Source organism: Neolamprologus brichardi, chromosome 8 (genome assembly GCF_056152115.1).
Source record: "Neolamprologus brichardi isolate AB-2024 chromosome 8, ASM5615211v1, whole genome shotgun sequence".
NCBI lineage: Eukaryota > Metazoa > Chordata > Actinopteri > Cichliformes > Cichlidae > Neolamprologus > Neolamprologus brichardi.
In genome coordinates this window covers 6,277,290-6,295,716 of record NC_142111.1, presented here as the reverse complement: position 1 = coordinate 6,295,716, position 18,427 = coordinate 6,277,290, and the positions used below count along the sequence as shown (strand labels likewise).

The 18,427-nt window shown below is 42.0% G+C and overlaps 2 protein-coding genes across 2 annotated transcripts; both read left to right on the top strand.

The window, feature by feature from the left end:
- Positions 1–541: 541 nt before the first annotated feature.
- aco2 (aconitase 2, mitochondrial) lies at positions 542–8,665 on the top strand. The gene is made up of 17 exons (XM_006807291.3): positions 542–659; positions 2,228–2,370; positions 2,689–2,947; positions 3,030–3,122; positions 3,214–3,372; positions 3,455–3,605; positions 3,726–3,830; positions 3,965–4,056; positions 4,570–4,675; positions 4,904–5,061; positions 5,173–5,246; positions 5,665–5,776; positions 5,873–6,151; positions 6,237–6,428; positions 6,509–6,641; positions 6,730–6,851; positions 6,952–8,665. Exons 1-17 carry the CDS (start codon positions 624–626, stop codon positions 7,084–7,086), a joined length of 2,349 nt encoding a protein of 782 aa, XP_006807354.2. The 5' UTR covers positions 542–623; the 3' UTR covers positions 7,087–8,665.
- A 1,316-nt stretch (positions 8,666–9,981) lies between these two features.
- Positions 9,982–18,126, top strand: csdc2a (cold shock domain containing C2, RNA binding a). The gene is made up of 4 exons (XM_006807292.3): positions 9,982–10,152; positions 12,648–13,007; positions 13,147–13,269; positions 14,638–18,126. The coding sequence occupies exons 2-4, from the start codon at positions 12,820–12,822 to the stop codon at positions 14,798–14,800; spliced, it is 474 nt and encodes a 157-aa protein (XP_006807355.1). The 5' UTR covers positions 9,982–10,152; positions 12,648–12,819; the 3' UTR covers positions 14,801–18,126.
- Positions 18,127–18,427: the final 301 nt, after the last annotated feature.

Here is an 18,427-nt window from a genome sequence, read left to right as displayed (position 1 = left end):
TTGTGTCCACATCCTGCCTTGCACACAGACGAATTTTGACACTCAGACTATACGGGCTTCAGCTGTGTTAAAGTTCATGACAGTACAAGTAGACTTAACAAAGATGGCTTGTTTGTAAGAGTTACCAGGAAAAAGCCTCTTCTCTCTATAAAGCAGCACAGCTTAGCCCTCTACTGCATGACTTTTTAATTTTTGGGGAAAAAAATATTTCTCCCTATTTTGGGGGAGCTCTAGGGTCCCTAATAATATATCAATCATAAAATTTGCCAAACAGATATTGGTTTGTTGCTTCAAGGCAACACTGTGCGACAAGGGTAGTAAAACGCCAAATTATTCTATTTTTTGGATACAGATTGACCCATACTCCGGAACAGTAGGAGGCGGTAATGCTCCTTTACGTTGGTTGCCAACCGCCGTTAAACACAAAGAAGAAGAAGAAGAAGCGGAAGAAGAAGAAGACGAAGAAGAAGAAGGAAGAAGCGTTTGTTTTTTTTCTCCACTAAGCGGCAGCACGCTTCGTGTCACAGCTGGACGTTACACTCCAAAGAAGAAGAAGAAGAAGAAGGCCGCCTTACAATTGTGTTACGTCATCACCGACCCTCACATCTTTGTCAGTGAACAAAATGGCAACTTACTGTCTCACGGTCGCTCGGCTCCAGGTAAGAGACAAATTGACTAATTTCATCACATTTGTCCAGCCGAGGCGGATGCCACCTTCTTTATGAGACTTAATAAATCTGACTGAATGCTGTGCTGACCCAGTTCAAGCACCGAGAGAGGCTAAAGTGGAGAGATAAGCTGAGACACTAGCGCTGCTTAGTTGTCCAGGTCATCGTGTCCCGGCTGCTCTGAACGCATCTAGCTAGTTTGACTCAGGCTTAATAAATCACGACTATAGTGACTCCGTTTACCGGGAGTTACAGTGGCTGTTCGGAGCTGTCTAATGACCGTGGATGGCTCGGCTGTTGTTGACAAGTTTTGGTTTTAACAGCAAGGTTAACCGCAAGGTTAGAGCTCCCCGCATACGCAGAGAGAAGCAGCCTGCAAGACAGGGAAGTAGATATGAAATAATAGAACATATTCTAGGCCCAAAGCAAACATATTTATTCAGTTAGCTTTAAAGCCGAGTGATGTGTGTAATACTGCATGTATTACCGCACCCTGCCTGGCACACAGATGAATTTTGACACTCAGACTATACGGGCTTCAGCTAGTGTGTTAAAGTTCATGACAGTACAAGTAGACTTAACAAAGACGGCTTGTTTGTAAGAGTTACCAGGAAAAAGCCTCTTCTCTCTATAAAGCAGCACAGCTTAGCCCTCTAAAAAAATATTTCTCCCTATTTTGGGGGAGCTCTAGGGTCCCTAATAATATATCAACCGCAGGTTTTCTTGTTGGCCTAAGACACCAACAGGTGTCAAAACTCCCATTATATGAACCCGCATTGAACTGTCACTGACGTTTATTAGAAGTCACATGCGGCTTAAACCGAGAGAGAAGCAATAATAAACACTCACTGGTGGCAAAGAGGCAGTCCGAGCCCCTCGCTGACTTTGATTTGGAGCTTTAACCTACGATTAGATTTGTAAAGTATACATTTACTGATTAATTGATAACTTTGATGGCTGCTTCTCAGCAGTAAGGCGTGACAGAAGATCCCCAGCTTCTCACTTCCCTTTTATTAATATCCATCTTTCAACAATCAAGTTTGAGATTACAGCCACACAAGTGCTCCATGTGGAGAGGCTTAGTCTTCTCTGGAGTGAGTATATGGGTTTAGCGCCCTGCTCAAAGGCACTTTTAACACAGGTTCTTTGCTGCTCCTTGTAAATCAAGTCTCTCACACACATTTTATGGTTTTATTGAATTACTGAACTCACATTAAAGAGCTTCTAATGTTTTGAGGGGACTTTTGACACTCTTTCCAAAGGTTGACAAAGTATTTTTGGCAAGTCTTCTGGGGAGGGGCGGTAACTCTCACATGTGACACTTGAGAACTGGGAGCAAAATAGCATTCCTAAGTTAACTTCCCATTCTGGATGGTTTTGAGCTTAGCTGTTACTAATCCCGCTCTTCCAGCTGTGCCTCACAATGATTTTCAAAAGACGACCAAAGTGCTTAAAATATTTACACTCAAGTAAATCCAGATTTGTGTCGAGGAATGGTCATTCTCTGCTTTGTTGTTCTGCTAACGCTGTGTTTGTTTTTATGACGGTATTGTCTCCAGCTGGCCCTGGGCCACGGTGCACGGCGCCTGCACATCTCCACAGCATACAGAGCGAAGGCCAAAGTGTCCATGAGCCGCTTTGAGCCCACTTCCTTCATCAGCTACGAGAAGCTCCAGTCCAACATTGGCATTGTGCGAAAAAGGTCAGCACTACCCTGATCTGCTCTGTATTTGCTCTGGCACACATCAATGTTTCCTGCAACACCCGGCTCATCTGTTTGAATGCTTGGACTGTAGTGTTTGTTTTCCCTTTAACACAGTTTCTCGTCATAGTTGTAGTACCATTTGTTATCATCAACTACACAATCCTCCCTCCAGGTCCCTTTTTTTAAATGTGTTATCTGTGATTTGGGAGATTGTAGTTCTGTCACGCATCTACTCATTACATTTTCCTCACTGAATCTTCTTCTGTTGGGTCTTACAATCTCCCAAGTATTTTTATTTATTAATTTTTTCTCCAGGCTCAACCGTCCCCTCACCCTGTCAGAGAAGATTGTATACGGTCACCTCGATGACCCCCACAACCAGGAGATCGATCGCGGCCGCACCTACCTGCGCCTGCGTCCTGACCGCGTGGCCATGCAGGATGCTACTGCCCAGATGGCGATGCTCCAGTTCATCAGCAGCGGGCTGCCAAAAGTGGCTGTGCCTTCCACCATCCACTGCGATCACTTGATTGAGGCTCAGATTGGAGGACCCGAGGATTTAGCCAGAGCAAAGGTAAACCATTTCCACACTGTGGCGACTTCTTCTCATTAAAATATAACCTGAAACTGAGCTGTAGACATGACTCTCTTCATAGGACGTGAATCACGAGGTTTACAACTTCCTGTCCAGTGCTGGGGCAAAATATGGCGTTGGCTTCTGGAAACCTGGCTCTGGAATTATTCATCAGGTATTTTTTACTAAACGTGCAAACAGAGCTTCAGTCAGACTATGACAGCTGTGATTATTGGGCTATAACAATGCTTTTTGTGTATTAACAGATCATCCTAGAGAACTATGCCTATCCTGGAGTAATGCTTATTGGCACAGATTCCCACACGCCAAACGGTGGTGGGCTTGGTAGCATCTGCATTGGAGTGGGTGGAGCTGACGCCGTAGATGTCATGGCGGGAATCCCCTGGGAGCTCAAGTGTCCCAAGGTTAGCAGATTGCAAAGTTCATCTTGCTCTTTCTTTTCCTCTTTTTTTGTCATTTCATTAACGTTCTGTGTCTTCCTCTAAGGTGATTGGCGTGAAGCTGACAGGCACCCTGTCCGGCTGGACGTCTCCTAAGGATGTCATCTTGAAGGTGGCCGGCATCCTGACTGTAAAGGGAGGCACTGGAGCCATCATAGAGTACCATGGACCAGGAGTCGACTCCATTTCCTGCACGGGTCAGTAAGCAAAAGCTTATGAGCTTGAAAGTGTTCACACAGTACAACTTCCTGTACCAAACACCAAGAAACGACAGGATCGGAATGACTTGCTTAACTACAGCCTGTCTGTGTGTGCAGGAATGGCCACTATTTGCAACATGGGAGCAGAAATCGGGGCAACAACCTCCGTGTTTCCTTACAATCACCGCATGAAGACCTACCTGGAGAAGACTGGACGTGCAGGTGTGTGCTGAGGTCACAGCTGATGTGTTGGCGTCCTTTTTAAATACATTCATAATCACCTAGAGAGTGATGGAGACCTGCAGAGTTGTGTCATTTTAAACTCATTGATTCCATCTCCACGTGTCTGTTCTCAGAGATCGCCGCTGTGGCTGATGAATACTCGGATTTGTTGGTACCGGATCAAGGCTGCGAGTATGACCAGATCATCGAGCTCAATCTGGACGAGGTGCGTCCCGTTTTAAGTTGAGACAGAATGTATGTAAAAGATGGCTATAGCCACTGTGACTTCACCCAGTAAATTGTATGTATTTAAAGAAGTTTGACCATCGTGATGTTGGACACTAAACACACTGTTGACTCGTATTAGCTGATTTGAGGCCTAGTAGATAATGGTGACCTAGTTGGCACCTACCCATCACTCAAAGAGGCCACAGGCTTAATAATTGACCCTCTTAGGCTTAATACAGTTTTCAGACATGTTGTTTTTTTGTATTACTGTGAAGTTACATTATCACAGAAGGGTCTGCTTTGTTGTCATTTTTCTGCTCCAGAGGTACTATAAGACTGTAATATCCCAGAGTGCTGTCACAGCTTTTCAGTATATCTTTAAATACCTTCTGCACCAACACAACTGATCATGACTGTAATAAATCAGAAGAGTGCAAGTGAGAGATACATACACGCCCGTAATGATGAAGTTTGTGTGGTCCATTCAGCATTGTGCTGTTTGTTTGTGTAGCTGAAGCCCCACATTAATGGACCGTTCACTCCTGACTTGGCTCACCCAGTGTCTGAAGTCGGTGCTGCGGCTCAAAAGAACGGCTGGCCGCTTGAGGTGAAAGTTGGTACGTAACTCTCCACTGATGAATAAGCTTCAGGGCTTTGTTTGTACTTCATGTGATTATGGACTTCTAATTACAGAGCTCAGATTACAATTACAGAGCTCCTTTAGCAGTTACATAAAGCTACATTTAGGTGCCTGCTTATTTAGAAGGAGACGTGCATGTTTTGAATTGGGTTTTTTTTCCAGTGGATGAAGTTATAAAGTTGCTTTTTTTTTTTTTTAAAAAAAGGTCTGATCGGCAGCTGCACTAACTCCAGCTACGAGGACATGGGTCGTGCCGCCTCTGTGGCCAAACAGGCTTTGGACAAAGGCCTGAAGTGTAAAGCACAGTTCACAGTCACCCCCGGCTCAGAGCAGATTCGTGCCACCATTGAGAGAGATGGATATGTGAGTGTCGGCACACGGAAGCAGCAGAGAGTTGCACTTTCATTACAGTAACAACAGTCTAAAGCAGTCTAAATTTAACCCTTTTTTTTGTTTGTTTTTGTTTTCCTGCAGTCAAAGATCCTTGGAGATGTCGGAGGTGTGGTCCTTGCAAATGCATGCGGACCCTGCATTGGACAGTGGGACAGGTAGATGCTCTGTCTCAAAGTGTTTGACTGCTTTGACTGCATTATGTTAATGCCATAACCGCATTAACGCAGCAAATCTCAGTTAGCGAGTTAGCATGGATCGCCCCGTGCGTGGGGCTGCACGGCGTCAACGCGTTAGCGCGGTTAGCTCGTTAATGTGTTAGTGCCGTCCAGCTCCACGCACAGGGCGATCCGCACTAACTCGCTAAATGAGATTTGCTGCATTAATGCAATTATGGCATTAACGTCCTTTTAACAAGATTAACGCTGATGGCACTAATCTTAACATATTAAAACACTGATTTTTTTAGCTAGCTAAAGACATTCTGTCTTCCCGTTCGGTGGGCTTTGGTTTTAGAGTGGCTGTTGCTCTGTGGAGCCTTGACTTGGAAAAGTGCAATCTTTTTGTTTGTTTCAGGCGCGATGTGAAAAAGGGAGAGAAGAACACCATCGTCACCTCCTACAACAGAAACTTCACTGCCAGGAACGACGCTAACCCCGCAACGCACGCGTTCGTTACCTCCCCCGAGGTAAACCCACAGCAAATCAGCCCACACTGACAGTGCAGACTACACACAAGCCTCCTTTTAACAGCTTAAACCTTTCCCTCTCCTCTCGTCTATCAGATCGTCACTGCTCTCGCCATCGCTGGCACATTAAACTTCAACCCTGAGACAGATTACCTTACAACCCCAAGCGGGGAGAAGTTCAAGCTGGAGCCCCCAAATGGAGATGAACTCCCATCCAGGGACTTTGACCCTGGCCAGGACACCTACCAGCACCCTCCTGCTGACGGCAGCAGCCTCAAGGTGGACGTCAACCCTCAGAGCAACCGCCTGCAGCTGTTGGAGCCCTTTGACAAGTGGCACAGAAACGATTTGGAGAACATGCAGGTCCTCATCAAGGTGAGGGTCCTGAAAGGGCATTGGTCTGTCAGATTTGGCCCTCAAGTCAAAATGTTTATACACTGGGGTCTGTCTATCTGTGCAGGTGAAGGGAAAATGCACCACAGACCACATCAGCGCCGCAGGACCTTGGCTGAAGTTCCGCGGTCACCTCGATAACATTTCCAACAACATGCTGATCGGTGCGGTCAACAGTGAGAACGATGCTGTCAACAAGATCAAGAATCACCTGACAGGAGAGTATGGAGGAGTCCCTGACGTAGCCCGTCACTACAAGGTAAAGACCAGAAGGAATCACTGAGTCTCATTTAAAACCAGAAATCTCTTCTGACATGCTTTCTGTCACGTTGCGTGAAGGCCAACGGCATTTCCTGGGTTGTGGTTGGTGACGACAACTACGGTGAGGGCTCGAGCCGAGAGCATGCTGCACTGGAGCCCAGGCATCTGGGAGGGAGAGCTATAATTGTCAAGAGCTTCGCCAGAATCCACGGTACTGCATAAACATGAGATGAGCAGAGGAATCGTAGATAGTAGCGTCGCTTAATTCGCACCTCAACCTGATTTTGTCATATCCTCAGAAACAAATCTCAAGAAGCAGGGCCTGCTCCCCCTGACCTTCAACAACCCATCAGACTATGACAAGATCCGTCCCGACGACAAGATCTCCATCAGAGGACTTAAAAGCTTCGCTCCAGGAAAGGTGAGCGGGTGAAGAAATACTGAAAAAGCAGTCATAAACATGACTGATATTCTTGTTAACAATCATGTCTTCTTTTTTCTTTTTTTCCCATCCTTGGCAGCCTCTGACCGCAGTCTTAAAACACAGCGACGGCACTGAGGAGACCCTGCAGCTCAACCACAGCTTCAACGAGACACAGATCCAATGGTTCCAGGCGGGCTCCGCCCTCAACAGGATGAAGGAGATGCAGCACTGAGAATGAGGAAGATGATTGTCAGAGGGGGGGGAACCCTGGTGAGGATTGTGAAGAATAAGGAGGATAAAGTATAATGATTATTTCATCGTCAGCATTATCTTACAGTTCTGGCTGATTTAATGTGTCTGTATGCCTGTAAGAGTTAAACGTAGAGCCAAGTGTGAAGCTAATGTTCACCGTGGAACAGTTTGCTCCGATGTTAAAATTTAATTCATCAGTACAGAGTTATTGTAAGCAGCCATGTTTCAGTGAATCATTGACAACCGGTTAGAGATTCTGTTATAACAAAAAAACGAGGGACACACTCGCACACTTTGACACACTAATCGGTGACATAATACGCTGCAAGCTGATGCTCTGCTAGTGCGTTTGCAGTGTAGAGGGCAATCACCTTATTGCTTTAGGATTGTGTTGACCTCTGCATGGGAATGTTTGGCTTCATCCAAATTGTCCCAGTGTTATTCCAAAGTTCACCCTAAACAGCTAAAAGCTGCCATGCATTGCATGTCTAAGCCCATTTAGTCCATTTAGTGAAGGTCAAAAATCCAAATGTTGTTAAGCCATATGCACACATTTATTCCCCCTGAAGTTTAGCTCGTCTGCCCCCTGGTGGCCACGAGGATGTGGTTTGCTGCATAGCAGGTCTAGCATCTTCATATAAATGCCCACTTTAACACCAAGTTTGATATCATTTTCCTTTATCTAGGAATTTGATCTAGGGCATTCTGGGAAACTTAGCTTAGCTGCAACATGTGGGTCGCACTGAACATCAGATTATTGTGTATCTAACTGTGAGAGGGGGTCCTTTGTCTGGTTGTACTTCATTACAGTACATATTAATTTTAAGACCCAAAAGACATTTCATGCTGTATTTAAAAAAACAAACAAAAACAACAAACCACATGCTTTAATGCTGCTCATGGATACAGTGACTTGCACTCTTTTTTTTTTTTTTTTCTTTCCTTGCTAATATCCCTAAACTGTTCCCAATCAGTCCTTGTGTCTTTACAAGATCAAGCACTTCAGCCGACCCACTCCCAGTTATTTATGTGTTACTTATTTATTTTTTTCTGCAGACTTACCTGCACCTCCATAAAAGCACAGGGTTAACTTGGACCTCTTCAAACTTATATCGTCAGGTTTTTGGTTTAATTTTGTTTTGTTTTTTTGGAGGGCTTTGTTTGCTTCTTTTTTTTTTGTTTATTTTTTACTCCACCAATAAATACGATGGCATTGTTGGGGAAATGCTTAAAATAATTGTAACCAATCAGAGTTTTAAAAAATATGTTAATGAGGACTCTCATAAGAAACCCAGACCAGTGATCTGTGAGGGTGTCAGTTTAATTAAAGGTCCCTCTGAAACCGTCACACAACAGAGTCTAATGCTTTTCCAAACTTCCTGGTACCCGATGAAGCTCACATCAGGTGAAGGATTTAACCCCCTCCCGATTCTAAACCAGTGTATGTCAAATATCTGCTTTAGTGTGCTTTCTGTGTTCTCTTCCTCACAAATGATCTTTTCTGTATTATAGAAATGCAGTGGGTTGTACAAACAATAAAAATTCACAGATCTCACTTATTTGCCTGTGTTCTAGTGATGTGACTTCATATGAGCTGATTTCTTCTTTTCTCCCTATTCATAAATGTTTTAAAAAAAACATCCTCGCAATATATTTCACACATTTGGAAATAAACAGACTACAGAAAGCGAGGTTGGTCTTTGATTTCTGATATTCTGGATTGATTGAAGACCTTTGGATTCCTAAAGTTAAAAAAATCTGTAAATAGTGGTGTAGTCAGATGGGTGTGGAGCTGGTGGGAATGTGACATATTTTTACACACAACTAACACTATGGTAACCTCATTTTTTATTTTTTTATTTTTTTAAATAAATCCTCTGGTCCTTTTCCTCTAAGCCAATCAGTTGAAAAAAAATGTTTGCAGCTATTTTAAACAAAGTGTCAGTTCTGAAATGTCACAGAAACACGGGATGGCTATAAAGGCCCGGAAACGATTTTCAGGGAGGAATTTTTTAGTTACAAGACAGTGAAGATGTGTAACTGCAAAAATACAGGCTGCAGCTGTAAAGAAATTTAAATACATATTTAATTCCTGAGATATTGTAATATAAGAAAAAGAAGTGTAAATTCAACATTGTCAATTTTTCTCTATGTAATAAAGAACAGCTGCTGGAGTAAATGATTTGGAGTGAAGGGAGCTTTAATAATGACCAAATTCATCCATAATTTAATATTAAAGTGCAAACTCCAATGCTTTAATGAATTTGGGTTGTACAGTTAACAAAACGAATCGTTTGCAGGTGCAGCTGCGCAATATAAGAGAGAACCCCAGCAAGCCTTTTTTTAAGCAAGTGACTGGCGACTGTGGGGAAGAAGAACCCCCTTTTCTTAAGAGGAAAAGACCTCTGGAAGGTTGAGGAGTGAGAGGGGAAAAGAAGAGCACAGGAGAGTAAACAGGACACAAATTATTGCAAAGAATGCATGAGAGGAAGGTCTAAACTCATGTCTTGTTATCAGACAAAGGATAGCTTTCAGTCATCTGAGACATGCGAGCCAAGCGGTCGAGTTAAACTAGCTTTTGATGGAAAGCTGTCAAAGAGGTGCCCATGACCACTAATGAAATTTTGTCTTATTATTAAATCAAAGCTGACATGACTTTTAATTTTAAAGGACACTCAAGCACAGGCCTGTGACTCATATAAAACCATCGTGTCTCACACTATTAAAGCACCCGAGACTGCTAAAACATTAAAAAACACGCTTCCCTCCGCGCAGAGAACAAAGAGTGGGGTGTAGGATAGGGAAGCCGTTGTTTTCACCACCAACCCCCCCACCTCCTGCACCCCCGCCCCATCTCTGCTGCCTCCTTTTCATTTGCTGCTGCTTTTTTTCTCTCCTCCTCCCATCCCACCCGTGTGCGCCGCGTCCATACCAAGATCCACTGACTTATCCGCCACATGTCCCCGCAGATTTAACTTCATAATTGTGTTACGCCACATTAAAGGACGGGGACGTGTTGACCTGACAGCTGATCGGCGCTTTTACAGTAAGTAATCGTTGGATCGATCTGGCTGATGGAGTGATTTACGCATCCAGCCCTCCTCTTCTCTGCGTCCGGCCGACGGCGGCGGTTTCTGGCAGTGTTGTGTTTAAATCTCTGCTTTCTAACCCAGAGCTAACATTTACTATAGTCTTCTTCTTCTCTTTTTTCTTCCTCTGCGTGTTAGTGTATGTTAGGTGTGGGGTTTTTCTCGCCGTTAGTGGAGCATCCTCTCGCCTTCTTGTCTCAGGCTGCCGCTGTGTGAGAATGTTCTGGAAACAAGCCGCCTGAAGGGCGCTTATTTGCTGCTGAATTATTCAGACTCCTCAGACACACAAATGATACCATAAAATCATTTGGGCGGTTTGTCTCTTTAAAAGGATGATGTAAAGTTTAAAGACAGGCTCTGTGTGTGTGTGTGTGTGTAGAGGGGAGCTGACGTGTGTCCCATACTGATGCAGAGGACCACAGACGGCCACAGTTTCACAGGCAGGGAGGTGCTTTCTTTTTGGCCTTTTGTCTGTCTCCTCGGAGCTTTTGTAGCCCCCTTCCTTCCTCTAGATCAGCCTTCACCCCTCCTGGTTAAAATGTTTGCTCTGACAGTGCAGACTCATTAGACAAATCCATTTCAGTGGCCTACTCTCAGCCTAATATATAGACTAATGACAGAGGAAGCTGTGCCTGTCAAGTTTCTGAATTATTCAGGCTACATTTTTATGCTTTGTCATCCATCAGTCATGCCATTAGTCCTGTCCTCTGTGCCGCTGCGATGACAGATGCGTGTGTTCGTCACCATCACTGCATCAGCTCTGTCTATCCAACAGGATCCCCAGCAGAGCCCTCGCTCAGCAGCCATTTGCAGTGTTTTTCTTTAGAAAGTCAGAGATCACAAGCACTGCTGTGAGGATGCTGTGGACTTGAAATCCTTTAATATTCACAGAAACCAGCACGAACCTTTAGAGCTACTCCTAGGCACAATTTGGCTTTTTCAAATCATCTTTAAAGCTCGTTTGGTGATAAAATTTCTGATATAACCATTTCATATTTCACTACATATATTGTCTATTTCCCAATTACTTGGTCGGGGCTTACTAACCGGTGACACGGTGTCATATAATTAGCATCAAAGAGGATGGAAGCCTTGCTGAGTTTTCAGCGAACCATATATTAAACAGAGGTAATTAGTTGCTTCAGGTGTGGGAGTACTGTCACTCTTCTTTTGTCCTCCACTTGTTCAATTTTCTCCCTTTTGTTGATATATGCCAAGACTTTCACCCCAGTACTGCAAAAGTACTATTTTATGCTTGTGAGCAATAGTTCTCGAGGATTTCTGAAGGTCTTTCAAAAGTTTTCTTTGGACTTTGAACCAGTGTCGTATCTACATATAACAGGCAACTTAGGGAATACCATTTTAAATGAAATAAGAGCTTTGACTGTCTTTCAAGAAACCTGGAGAACTATTCCTGAAGCTGCCTAGGAGAGTTCAGAGTGTGAAGAATAAAGATGGTCTCAAAAATCCCAGCAACATTAGCTTCTCCTGTAGCTTCTGTTGATATTTCTGAATCTTGTATTCATTGTAATACAGCAGCCCAGTTGTTAACCTCTGCCTCAGGATCCTGTGGTCTAGTTCAAAGATGGCGTCAATCCCACTACACATGAATATATTTAGACTGAGAGGAAGAAACAGAAAGGGTGATATTGGATGGAGCCTGTGGTATTCAGTCTGGCACACATGCGTCTCATCAGTCTTTGTCAAACATTCAGTCTGCAAGCCTCAGTGATTCACTGGGAGGTGCTTGCTGATGGTCCCAGTAACACACCCGCCCGCATCTGCGTTTTTTTGATAAACCAGGTTTTAGCGTTAAGTGTTTAACCTCTGTCTTGCTAATATGGCATTCATCATCTGACCCAACTGGCTTTGAAATAGCAGTTGGGTCAGCTCTGAAATGAAGCAGCTCGTCGTTTGAATGCAGACCAATCCTGTAATGGATGTCAGTCCGGTAGAGTGCGGCACTTTAATAATATGGAGAGGTTTGATATTTACATCATAATGGGACCTTTAGGCTTTATTGATTTAAGAGGTGATGTTCGTTTTCCATAGCCTGAAGGAATACTGAGCCTTTTCAGTTTATCAAACAATTTTAGAGTCACTGAGTTTGGAGATGCTATACAACAATACATGTATGCTAATGTTTATGCATTTTCTAAATTCTTATTGGGGTCATGATGTTTATAGTGCAACAATGTGAGTAAAGGAAAGCTTTAAAGAACACATTGCAGTTTCATTAAATTTAAGAAAAACAGACTCCAGGCACATAATGACACTATATAAATTAAACTGAGCTGTATTTGTAGCAACACTAGCCAAAAGAAAGCATTGTGTGTATTTGGACATACTGGGTTTGTCTGTTGGTTGTGACTTTTATTCCTCGCCTTTGTGCCAATGACAAAGCCGTATTCTCTTTCTGGCATTAACCGTTTGTCTTGTTCCTTCACTTTAGGGTTTGCTCCACTCCTTCACCTGTAAGAGCTCTCCTCTGAAAAGCCTCCTCTCCCTCACCAACGCTTGTGCCATGCAGGAGGTGTGAACCCTCCTCCTTCTCTTTCTTTGCAAACCGCTGGAGGAAACCCAAAAAGAGAGCAAAAGAAAACCCAGACTCTTAACAAGTCACGATGTCAGACCCGGACCCCTCTTTGCCGACAGTCCCCCCACTGCCACTCACTTCTCCGCGCACTCCCTTGCAGCTCTCTTTTCCCTTCCTGAGGGAGGGCAGCCGGGTTTGGGAGAAGGAGAGGAAACCACCACAGCCCGGCGAGCTGCCTAGCCCACTGCCTACTAAACGCACTCGCACATACTCAGCGTGAGTACAAATAGCGCTATTGGTGCTCTCTCTCTGTTTTGTTTTTTTTTTAAGTAATGCTTTTGTAAAATAATTATGCTGTTTATTTAAAATGCACTGTCTCTTTTTTCTCTTTGCTTCTATCTCTCTTCCTCTACAGGACAGTGCGAGCTAAATCAGGTCCTGTATTTAAAGGGGTGTGTAAAAACTTCTCCAGGTCTCAGGGTCATGGATTCATACGGCCTTCACACGGAGGAGAGGACATCTTTGTCCACATCTCTGAGTGAGTGGCCGCACTGAAATGTCCTGGTATCAAAGTTGTCTTTGGACTCACAGTGCAGTCTATTTAACATGCACAGATTGGCAGCAAGTAAATGTGGGTTACACAGAAATTACTAAGACTTTACAGTATTTATTTTTTGACTGTGTAACTTATCTCTTTTTTTTAATTTATGTATTTTTTTTAATGATTGGAGTCAGCTGTGAAGTAGATGGCAATTGTACACTGTATATAAAAGATGGACATAGCCTCTGGGATTGAAAATGGTTTAAGCCTGCATTCTTTCTAATGGCCAGCAGGGGGAGACTTCTCCGGCTGTAAAAACACATCTGACTGTAAATAAGATGTTAACCTAACTCATTTAATTTATGACCTAATAAACACTTTTCTGATAAGTTTATATTCATAATCGCCACCTTTAGGACTTATTTGGTAAAGCCATACGTTCCTTTTTTAAAATAAATTATGTTCCCTATTAGCGTAAACAAGATAATAAAGTAGACTTAGCTATGTGCACCAGAAGTAGAGCCCCAGAAATGTACGATTTTTAAGACAGACATTTGGTGAATTAAAAAATCTGATATTCCGATATTGTTTTTTTTTTTTTCGTTCAGACTCACAAAACAGAAACAGAATTCGCTAACATTTGTTATATGTAGTTATTTATTTACTTATTTACACTCTGCCCATCTCTACTCAGATCAGGAAATTGTAGAGTGGCCTCTAGTGGACAAACTATAGAACATCACATCAGCACTCACTTAAGGGTTTATCTTTTGTCTCTTTTTCACTTTTTATTCTTCATAACAAAAGGTGTAATAAATTATTTTTCATCATAATAAATTAATTTTTCTTTGTAAACACTGATACAAATAAATCAAGACTGGCCAGCATCCACTTATAATATCCAACTGCCATTAAATCAATCAGGGTCTAACCTTAAATACTTGGTTCAAGGGTCAATAATGACAAGTAAGTTAGTCTGAATTTGAACATTTAACATCTCAAATTCACGTTTATATTAACAGCAGTTGGAATACCATTTTTCAAATCAAAGGATGGTGTCATGGTTGCTGTGATCATCTTTTATATACAGTCTATATAGCACAGGTAGAGTCCTCCAGGTTTGGTGGAGATCAGTGGTGGAGAAAATTGAATGAAATCTGATCATTGTTTGTTAATCTACCAGAAGTATTTCTCAAACTCAATTCTCATTGGCTGTTGTGCATGAATGTAGCAGCTTGGTCGGCGTGAAAACAAGTCCACAGACCTTGATTTTAGTTGCTTGATTTAAAGAAAGCACTCTGCAAAAATGTGAAAAAATGCTTTGTTTTTACTTTTTCTTTTATATTGTCTCTGTTTCCTGAACAGCATTGAGGGAGAGTACGTGCCTATGGAAGGAGACGAGGTTACGTACAAAGTGTGCCCCATCCCTCCCAAGAACCAGAAGATTCAGGCTGTCGACGTGGTGATCACCCACCTGAATCCAGGCACAAAGCATGAGACCTGGTCAGGTCAGATCATCAGCTCCTAGACCAGGGATTTAAGTCTCAGATCTGCAAAGGCGAAGAGGGGTTTAGACTTAATTTCAGATTTTATGTTTTGGTAAGGGAAACGGTAGGATCAGGTCTGGGGCAGAGGGATCCGAGCTCGGTGTGAGGTGGGCAAGCGCTGGCCTGAGGTGCTAGTGGTACAGAAAGTGAAGGTCTAGATATAAAAGTTAGGGTTGGGAGTTAAGCTTTGAATGTATGTGTTTGAATGTTTTTATTTGGAGGCCATGATTTGATCATTTGTGTTTGAATATTTCTGTTGAGGGGGTTAAAGGGGTTCAGGGTTTGGTGCTAGCAATTTTACTTTGGGGTAGGGAATATATTTTAGTTGGGAAATAAGTGGTTGTAAGGGAAGTGTCTTTAATGAGTTGGATAAAGATGTACTAGGGGCCGAAATGCATTTTGAGCTAATGAAACAGTTCAACCATACAGACGGGCACTCTGAGTTTTTGGGAGCAGCTCAGAGGACGTATGTGTGTACTTCCAAATTTACATATTCACACTGTGTGCCACCACTGCCAAGGTTCATTAAAAAAGTCAGACTGAAACATTCATTTTAGCCATAATGTCTATGTTTACAACCGCAGAGGAGGGGGAAGAAGAAAGATTCAAAGGAAAAAACACTTAAAAAATGCCAAGATTTTCCAGGTTGTTTACTTTTCCCAAATGGGAACTATGAGTATACTTTCACTAGTAACTTTTCCATATTTGCAATTCGCTCTTAATGCATTTCGGCCTCAAGTGCTATGAGAAGTTTCACGTGTTAGGAAGATGTTTCCTTCTAAATATTGTAGCGCTACAGTATTTTTTCTATTTGCAAGTGTAGAAATCCAGTATTATTGTAGCCAGCTCCTATGACGGTCTAAAGTTTTTGTGGTAGACAGTGGGCATGTGGGCCTGCTGCTGAAAAAACAGGCCAGAGGGTTTGGGGTTGGTGGAGGAAATGGTCAGAGGGTGAAGGAACAGGCAGAGGATGGAGTGATCATCTGTAGTTGTGCTCGAGCACAGATGCAGCTTGCTTCGATGTGGGTGTTATAAAGCACGTGTAAGGAGGATGATTGAGATTAATGTCAGCAGTTCTCACTTTGTGGGTCATCAGGTGACGTCAATGATCTTAAAGAAATAGTTTAACACTTTGGGAAACAGTTATTTGCCTTACAGATTATAGGACTGATTTCTCCTTCATGTCAGGGTTTCCTACTCTCACGTTTCTGGCGTGTGACAAATGCTTTAACCTTCAGTCTCATGCTGCTGGAATGAATCTTATTTGAAATATAGAAAACACAAAAAAGCAAGCTTCTGAGTTTCTCTTTTATAGAAAAAAAAGTTTAAACTAAGCTTTCCGCACACAATACAAACTCTAAACATCAGGCTTTTTCCACTGTTTAGCACCAACACTGATCCAGAAACAGTGGAGAGTGCAAAAGATTGTTAATGTGCTTATGTTTACAAAGGCTTGCCAGCAAATGTAGCCTAATCTGTGCATAGGAATCCTTTTAGGACTCTTTGTCGAACTATATCAAATACTTGCATCCTTATCGGGCACAAGATCACCTGCAGCTGTGTTCCACAAAGTGAGAGAGTGGTTTCAGCTTCATTACAGCTAATAATAGCTTCAGACACTGCGGTACTGAAAATGGATCATTAGAGCCTAACAGTGAATCACCAGTTAAACCATTTGTTACATTCTATTCTATAGCTATTCCTATGCTTCATTAAAAGTCTGAATTTCTGCTCAAATTCAGCGACCATTGTTAGCAGTAATAAGTGAAGTGATGTTTACTTTACCATGACCTCTGTAATCATTAAACTAAAAGAACGTGATAACAGTTAGCCTAACAGCAATGAAAATATATTTTCCACATTATATTTTCTACTTTAGCTGATAATTTATGTGTGATAAATATGAAAATATAGCAAGCAGCCACAGCATAGCCTAGCATAGCCTAGCATAGCATTAAGACCAGAAAAAAGGACAAGAGGTAGCCTGGCATTTATTTCAATTATCCTAAAACTTTAGGCTAAGCTAACCAGCTGCTACCTGATTATATAAACTTAGCACAAAAAGTAAAATCATTTCTGTTTGATTATTGTTTCTTTATTGTAACAATGCTTCTTGACAATAAATCTCATGCCAGCGGAAAGTCTGCTTATTTCCCCTTATATGGTACCACATTTATAAGGACAATGCTTTTGTGGGTTGAGCAGCAGAGTGAGTATGTGGCTTGCGCCCATGTAAAATTTGCCAAATCTTCTCTGCCAATACCAAACAGTTTATTCTGCTATTGACTTTTGCTTGGTGTTGTATGTTGGATTGGATGATTGAAGTCTGAAGAAAAAAAGACATATTAACAATTTAGTAGCATGTGGATGAACCGAACACAGGAAACTCAACTCTGCTGCTCAACCCATAAATGTACAAATGTAGTGTCATTAAAAGGGAAATAAACAGGATTTCTAAGTGTTTAAGATTTTTTTTGCATTGTTACAACAAAGAAATAATCAACCAAACACAAATTTCCTTACATTTTGTGTTTATGTATATGTATGTATGTACGGAGCACAGCTATGAGAGCCGTGCTGATCTTTTTATGGAGCTCTCAGCATGTGAGTAGAAAAGCAAATTTCAGTAAATGTTGAACTATTTCTTGAAATCATTCTCTCAAGGCCTCCTGGAGGGTCAAGCTGAGGAGAATGTGTTGATTGTTTTTTAAAATTTAGATGGCAGGTTGAGCATTTGAGAATTTACTGTAGAAAATCTCACATGTCACGGCAAATGACTGTAGAAAAAAAACAAAACAAACAAAAAAAAGAGCAGCAAATTTATTTATTGACCTATTTATTTTCATTTGTAACTAGGAGAACATCAGGCGTTTGGTAATTAAAAGCTGCATTTTCAAGTACTTGTGCAAAACTAAGCTTGTTTGAAAAACACTGCACACCTCACTCTTATGATACTACCCTGTCAAGATCCCTTTGCTACGGTCTATGTCGTTAACGAGAGGGGAAAAAAAACCCTTTTCTTAACACAAGTTTCTAATTTCTATGTAATCTTTGTCTAATTTTTAATATAACTGTGTGGCGTTCGAAATGACAAGCAAGTTTTGTTTGTTTTGGAAGTCAGCATGTTCTCTACGGTTTGTCGTAATCTTCATGTAGAATGTGTTAATTCATCATGCAGTAACACAGTCGGAGCCTTCACAGAGGTATCGTCAGATATCCTATGCATCTTTGATTCTTCTTCGTTTAGTTATTATTTATTTATTGGGGGGTTTTTTTGGGCCGCAAGTGTGACTTAACATCATTGTAGCACACTATATCTGTGTAGTTTCTTTACTGTGGGAGAAAAGAGTTTGTGTTGGCGAGCACTTTTATTTTTGTCAAATCACTGTGACACCTGTCTTTTGTTGTTAAGAAAAAATTTCAATAAAACTTACAATGGTATTCACAAAAGGTTGTTGTTGTTGTAAGCTTCTCCATCCCTTACTACTGCTGCTTTATAGAGAAGTAAGTAGGTAGGTATTCTGAACCCACAGGGTTTTTGTTTTTTTCTTTTGCTGTGAATTTTGAGAAATATTTTGATGCATTTGTGTTGTGCTTGTTTTATGTCC